Source organism: Lampris incognitus, chromosome 17 (assembly GCF_029633865.1).
Source record: "Lampris incognitus isolate fLamInc1 chromosome 17, fLamInc1.hap2, whole genome shotgun sequence".
Taxonomy (NCBI): Eukaryota; Metazoa; Chordata; class Actinopteri; order Lampriformes; family Lampridae; genus Lampris; species Lampris incognitus.
The window spans coordinates 40,117,241-40,124,856 of NC_079227.1; the positions used below are offsets into that span (position 1 = coordinate 40,117,241).

Consider the following 7,616-nt stretch of genomic DNA (forward strand, 5'->3'; position numbering starts at 1 on the left):
ATATAAGACGACCCTGATTATAAGACGACCCCCCCCCTTTTTTCAAGAATCATTTTTGGAAAAATAATTTTTGAAGAGCAAATATTGGTTTTATAACGAAAAACATTATATTTGAAAATAATGATAATAAAACACATTGAAAAAAGAAGGTAGTCTGTTTAACAGCTTTTAAATAAAATTATGTTTTCAATATATTTCAGATGAAATTGTCACATTTAAATAAAAAAATGTAAATACATTTGTAAATGAATGACTTATGGTATTTAAATAGCATACAAATGAAAATAAACTGTAGTCTATTGAGACTATCCATCTCATAGTGAAAAAATAACCATTTCAACATTTCAATACCTGCATTAACCATCGAAGTGGTCTAATTTTAGAACGGTCTTGAAACAAATCTGACTGAGTGAGAATGTATATTGACATTCAAAAGTCTAGAACTCGAATGTAAGACGACCCCCCCTTTTTCATACGTATTTCCAGGGTAAAAACCCCGTCTTCTATTCAGAACAATACGGTAGCTACCTATCATACATCACATATATCATATATCTGAATATTCTATTACTGTCAAGCCAACTATGAATATTAAAATACGTCAAACCATGTGTCCTGTATCAGCTACATGTATGACGTTTTCATCAACAAAAGAGGCGTGGAAATCAGTTTGGTATTCAGCGAGTTATGATTGATTAACTGCGCTGACAGTTCATTGCGCCTGCCAAACACATTACACTGAGTGGAGCGGGTGACCGGTCCAAGATGGCGGCCCCACGGCTCGTCAGCGTCAATAGGCAGCAGCGGTCGATGCGGCGTCTACTCTTTATATGTCTATGACATCAGAATCTGTAGAGCATTAGTAAGAATACGAGCAGGAGGCAATGAGATCCAGCAGGGGGCAGTACTGACAACCTGGGAGAAAACCTTCAGGTGAAAGCGACACACACTGGACTGCCACCAAAACAACCAACGAGGAAGAAGCGTCACTTCCTACTTCAGCTGGTTGGAACCAGAACACGCCCTGTTAAAAAAGACCAACGATAAGAAAAGTGGTGAAGAGTGAAGAGACTGAAATACAACCAAACAAGTCTGGCCCACTTCAAGTACTGCTGACACCCACTAATGTGTACAGTGTACTGTACATGTGTACTGATATGTATAGTGTACTGTCTATATGTATAGTGTACTGTCTATATGTACTAATATGTACAGTGTACTGTCTATAAGTACTGATATGTATAGTGTACTGTCTGTATATGTATAGTGTATAGTCTATATGTACTGATATAGTGTAGTGATATAGAGTGTACTGTTTATATGTGTTTGTATTATAATGTAGTGATGTAGTATACTGCGTATATGTAGTGGTATTATAGTGTACTGTGTATATGTAGTGATATTATAGTGTAGTGTGTATATGTAGTGGTATTATAGTGTACTGTGTATATGTAGTGTTATTATAGTGTACTGTGTATATGTAGTGATATTATAGTGTACTGTGTATATGTAGTGATATTATAGTGTAGTGGTATTTTAGTGTAGTGTGTATATGTGGACTGATGTGAACCAGTGTAAACCTGGTCTGGACTGATCTAGTGTTACTGACCTCTGGCCTTCCTCTTGTAGTAGATCAGACCTGCCAAAGACAAAATCAAACCCAGAAGCAGACCTGACGCTCCGCTGGCGATCTTGTTTCTGTCTGATTGTGACATGGAGGGATCTGGAGAGACAGACACATGTCTCTATCTATAGACACATCTGCATGTTGACCTGTCTCTCTATGTCTTCATCACCTATCCATGGACAGAGACACACATAGATACTCACTCCAGTCCACTTTCTTAGGAGAGGGGAAACTGGCGTGTTCCACCATGCAGGTGATCTTCTCTCCAGACCTGAGATGAAATAAGTGAAGAAGAAGAAAACACAGGAAATAAACAACATATCAACAATAAATAAGACGTGATGTGATTGGATGAGGTAAGTCTGTACTTTCCTGTCTGTCTGCACAGAAACTAGTCGAGTCTGATACTAAACATCAGCCCAGTTTAAAACACGGTATTAATACACAATAAATACTCTGTCGTCCATCTGGGATCTCACCTGTAAAGAGCCACGCATCCCACCTTAAATATACAGCTGGTGTCTACAGAGCAGACACTGAGGAGACACGTTCCACCTTAAACATGCAGCTGGTGTCTACAGAGCAGACACTGAGGAGACACGTTCCACCTTAAATCATCACTTTGTGCTTTGTTTTCCAGTCATTGTGTGTGTGTGTGTGTGTGTGTGTGTGTGTGTGTGTGTGTGTGTGTGTGTGTGTGTGTGTGTGTGTGTGTGTGCGTGAGTGTGTAGTGTTAAAGTATTGTGTATGTATTTGGACCGGTCCATTTGGTACTGAGTCTAAGTGTTCTGACCTGGGCGTGTACTCCAGGTAGGAGTGGATCTGGTAGTACCAATCACCATTTGCCAGCTCATCGGTGGAAGTGACGTCAGAGGTCACCGGCTGTCCGTCTCTCAGCCAGGTGACACTGATGTATTTGGGGTAGAAGTTGTAGACACTGCACATCAGCATGGCCGGATGTCGGCCACTAGGGGGCGTCACTGAAGTCAGTCTCACACTGGGCTCAGCTGGTAAAGAATTATTTTGTTATCATCATCATCATCATCATCATCATCAGGACTTGAAATTAACTTTTTGAATCAATGTCAAATGTGTAGAGTTGCTAATCCCAAGAGTATATAATGTTTGGGGCCACATGGTGGCGCAGTGGTTAGCGCGGTCGCCTCACAGCAGAAAGGTCGTGGGTTGGAATCCCGGGGTAGTCCAGCCTTGGCGGTTGTACTGATGTGTCGTAGGTTAGTTTACATTATTACGACAGCGGCCCCCAGAGGAGTTACCATAAACTGATTTACGGCAGTGCCTAGCAGAGCTGGAATAAAGCATGTTAAACGGCTCTTCTGCGGTGAGTCGCCTCAGTCCAGCCCTCCGCATTGAGGACTAGACTCTGTTATAGCCGGACCTCAAACAGGACTCATGAAAACCCGGCACGTTACTGTAACATGAGACTCATCCTAGATCTGCTGGATTATGCAGATGCAGTAAATTCTGAAGCACTTATTTTGTTCCTCGACTTCTATGAGGCCTTTGACGCGATTGAACTCACGGTTCTGTTACAGTCCGTCGAGGCGTTGGGCTTTAGGAATAACTTTGTTGGCATTGTCAATATGTTTTACAAAGATATGAATAGTTCTGTTATGATGAACTTTAACAGCTGTAAAAGAGTCCAGATGAACAGAGGGCTCCGCCAAGGCTGCCCTGTTCCTCCTCCCTTATTTATTTGAGGGGCTGAATTCTTATCAGTTAATATCGTGAATGATGGACGTTTGGAAGGAATGTCGGGTTTTGGTGGAGAGTTAAAAATCTCACAACTGGCAGACGACACCACTTTGTTTTGAAGGACAAGAAGCACGTGAGGAACTCTGTTACCTCAGGTAACCAGTGTTCCAGGGCTTCGGACCTGCGACTAAATGTGTGCACATGTGGAATGTTGTCTGTGCGTGATTGTAGCGATTGTTTAGTTGGAAACATCCGGTAAAAGAGTCCGTTAAGTATTTGGGAATATATACAACTACACATCTTACAGCTAGACAACATCTCCATTTCTCCAACAGATTAAAAAGACCAAGTCTGTCTTCAGGATTGGTCTTGGAAGGGGTTTCTCTACTTTAGGAGGAGTTCTCCTCTCCAAAGCAGAGGGCCTGTCTCGCTTTGTGGGTCCATCTGTGTCTCTATTGGTTTATGGTTCTACCGCCACAGAAGCAAATAGAACTTTCTTAAATGTCATTTGGAAGAATAAACCACACCAGCTTAAAACATGTGTCCTGTCCAGCAGTGAAGCAGAAGGAGGTCTGGAAGTTCTAGATTCCGTTGATTCTGGTAACACAACACACAGACACGCTCACACTTGTTGTGTGATGGTGAAATGTCCCATAAGTGTTGGACTGGTGTGGAGTCTCGTGACTCTGTCCCTTCTTTTAACATGAGACACGTGACCTGGTGCTGTCTTCATCCAGAAGATGTGCTCTTCAACATCTGCTTAATTGTGTTACTGTAGATGCAACATGTGTACTCACAAACAGGAGTTGGGTAAATCACTACCTAAGATCCCTGCTTGTCTCCAAGAAGTGAGTCTTTCCTTAAACCTCTCAGCCTTGAAACAACAACACAAGTAACGAGCTGCTGACCTACTACCACACTTGTGTCCTGCCATCCTCATCTGGAGGATGAGGATGGCAGTGCAGATATAACAAGGAGTACCTCCAGACAGCGTTTGTCATGGTTTGCTCATTCTCTGCAACTGGTAGTAGGAGATGGCTTAAAGGAAACTAAGTGTCTTTCTGGTGCGATTGCCAAAGCTTCAAAGCTGTCGTCTTTGTTACATTGCAGCACTTCATTTAAAGATAAGTTTGAAGTCACTTTTGGCTATGGACGCTCTATCCCAGCAGCAAATGACACCCGCTGGAACTCCACTTTTAAGCAATTGAAAGCTGTCACAGCATTGGATCACAGCATTCTCACAGACATGTGCTCTGACTTTCCAAATGTTGTTTTCTCTCCACGCGAGTGGGCTCAGCTCAAAGAACTCTGCACCATTCTTGAGCCTTTTGCAGAGGCTACCGACCTCACACAAGGTGAGCAACTGGTGACAAGCAGCCTAGTTGTCCCCACAGTTTTGGACATTAACGCCCACCTCATGAGGATGGAAGAGACGAGGTGTCTCTGCCGGCCTTTAGTCAGAGCACTTAAAGAATCCTTACACAGGAGGTTTTCTGGCATATTTGTTAGAACAAAAATGGATGAAAGCAAGCAGCACCATGAACCGTTTGGTGAGGATGTGTACTTCATAGCTGCCATGCTTGACCCACGTTTTGGACTCAGCTGGGTGGATATGGATGTTCAGTCTACTGAAAATGTCATGTCCCCTCAGGTCAGAGATGAACTCAAGAGGTCACTCAAAGGTCAGTACACACACACACACACACACACACACACACACACACACACACACACACACACACACACACACACACACACACACACACACACACACACACACACACACACACACACACACACACACACAGTGCTTTCACTGCCTGGTGGCTCTGTGTACATACAATGGTAGTTTAGGAACAGTAGTAAATATAATAAATGACAAAATGGTATAATTTAAGTCTTTGTTCATAAAAGGCTTAATTATCTTTTTCTTTGTTTATTTTTTTCAGACACCTTGATTACAGAAGCAAGGGCCATAGGAACAGGATCCCCTCCGAAGGATCCCCATAGTGCACAACAATCTCAAGAGGAGTTACCGCCACTCAAGTGTCCAAGACTATTGGCAAGGTACCAATGGCATAGAGAAAGTCACAGTGGTGACTGAGACTCAAGCATAGCATCACAAGTACAGAAGTACTTTGAGACCTTTAAAGACTTCCATGATGAAGACACACTCAGTTTTTGGGCTAGAAACGAAGAGAAGTTCCCCAACCTACATCCCCTGGCACTTAAAGTCTTGTCTGTGCCTGCATCTTCAGCTCCTTTTGAGCTTGTATTCAGCAGAGGGGGCCTTATCATGAGGCCTCACCGTTCACGATTGGGGACAAAAATGTTGTCATATCTAATGTTTCTTAAGTGTAACCATGCACTACTGTCTAAGTAGTCTAAGGTGCCCATGCCCATGTTGGCTGGTATATAAAATGGTTTTATACTGAGTAGACCAACAGACTGTCTGTAGACATAAAACATGTTGTAAACATTAAATATTATTTTTTTGCAAACGTATTCACTTCTCTTCTGATTACTGTATTTTCATTGTTTAAGTGAAAGCATGAACTGTATCTAATTCCATTACATTTTTACAAATAACCTGATGTTTAGTTGTACTGTATTGTTGAATGCGTTGCTGCACTGGCCAAATTAATGTGAAATCTTTGCTTGCCTTTAACCAGAGGGAATCTTTCCTTTTTTAAAGTTGGTTTATTCAGAAAGTTATGGTATCAGCCATCCTATGTTATACTGACTGGTATTTTTTAAAAGACTATGCATGAGGATCAATGAAATAATTTTCTCTTCTGACTGTGTAAGTGTCTTGTACAAAGGCTTCATTCTGAGTAGAAAATGTATAAATGCCATTATAATACAATAATATAGCTATTGTAAAGGGTATACAAACTATTCTATTCTCGGTCTCGGAAAAGACTCGACTTGTTCCGGTCTTGGTCTTGAACTTGGTCTCGACCACCGTTGGTCTTGATCTTGACTCGGTCTCGGCTAGGAGGAGTCTTGGTCTTGTCTTGGTCTCGATTGAGGCGGTCTTGACTACAGCAATGCTTGTGAGCACCCTTCAGTAAAGGACATTTTATGATGCAAACCATTATCACCCCAAGTCCACTCTACTGCCCTTTGACACGGCTACACAACGCACTACAGGAGTATAACTACACATTTCTTTCAGAATCAGCAAACAAGTCACAGAATGACCCATAGCAGCTGTAAGATAAGCCTCTGCTTCCACATCTCTGGCTCAGACACCGCCATTAGCTGCGTCTGTTAAGAACTAATCTCAGTTTCCTGATGACGCCTTCACGCATTCACTGCATAGATGCTGAACTCAGATGCAGCATACTCATGCTTCATTATATCCTCCTACTCCCACTTCAGCAGGTTTAATTAAAACACAAATAAGTTCCCTGAAGCTCAGAACAAGGTTTCCAGCAGGCTGCATTTCTCCCACTTTACTGAATAACTCACTGCAAGGCTGCCAAGAAACCCTCTGAAGTTAGTGGAAGACAACCTCTTCGCTCCTGTCAGCCCCACACTTGCCTCGTCCATGGGAGGGAACACTAGAATTGTACTTCTCCTAAAACAGATACTACACGCTCTTCCACTGTTATTACTCAGTACTTAACACTCAACATTGTTGACAAGTATGTACAGCCTAATACTACTCATTTCCCCACCTCATCCCTACATGTCATTATATTCTTTTAGACACATATGTTGTTTTTCTTCCAGCCCCAACCCACACGATGTTAATAACCTGTTCCGGGTTCATCAATAATCCTTTGTTGACGTCATAGATGATCAATAGTTGTGCGCTGTGTTCACAACCATCCTCATACACCATCTTGACGGACAGCTTTACGACCACCGTCGCTCTTTAAGGCTGAGACTTGCATCCGTCTAATAAGCAAACAGCTCAACTAGCGAGGCTCCTACAGACAGCCAGACCCGACTTACATACATGGGGGCTTGGAGCCCGTTAATACCTGCTGGCAGCGCTGCTTTATGTCGGGGACTGTCTCACACCCTGATTGGGTTCTTCTGACGTAGTTGTGTAATGATGCTGAACCTGATGTGTGTCCGTAATACTACACACCTGTTTTATGTACCATGTTCTACTGTTCAATAATACACACACACACACGCACACACACACACACACACACACAGAAACATACAAACACGCACACACGGTGACACACACTAACACACAAACACACACACGGACACGCGCACGGACACACACGCACGCCCACACACACACGCA

The 7,616-nt window shown here is 42.7% G+C and overlaps 1 protein-coding gene across 1 annotated transcript in view; it reads right to left on the minus strand.

The window, feature by feature from the left end:
- Nucleotides 1-998: 998 nt before the first annotated feature.
- Nucleotides 999-7,616, minus strand: part of LOC130128065 (HLA class II histocompatibility antigen, DQ beta 1 chain-like) — a gene marked incomplete at its 5' end in the record, with an annotated part of 8,196 nt that continues 1,578 nt past the window's right edge. Inside the window, 4 exons of the mRNA XM_056297772.1 lie at nucleotides 999-1,024; nucleotides 1,610-1,723; nucleotides 1,831-1,898; nucleotides 2,421-2,634. Coding sequence (XP_056153747.1) covers nucleotides 999-1,024; nucleotides 1,610-1,723; nucleotides 1,831-1,898; nucleotides 2,421-2,634 — 422 coding nt within the window. The remainder of the gene's footprint in view (nucleotides 1,025-1,609; nucleotides 1,724-1,830; nucleotides 1,899-2,420; nucleotides 2,635-7,616) is intronic.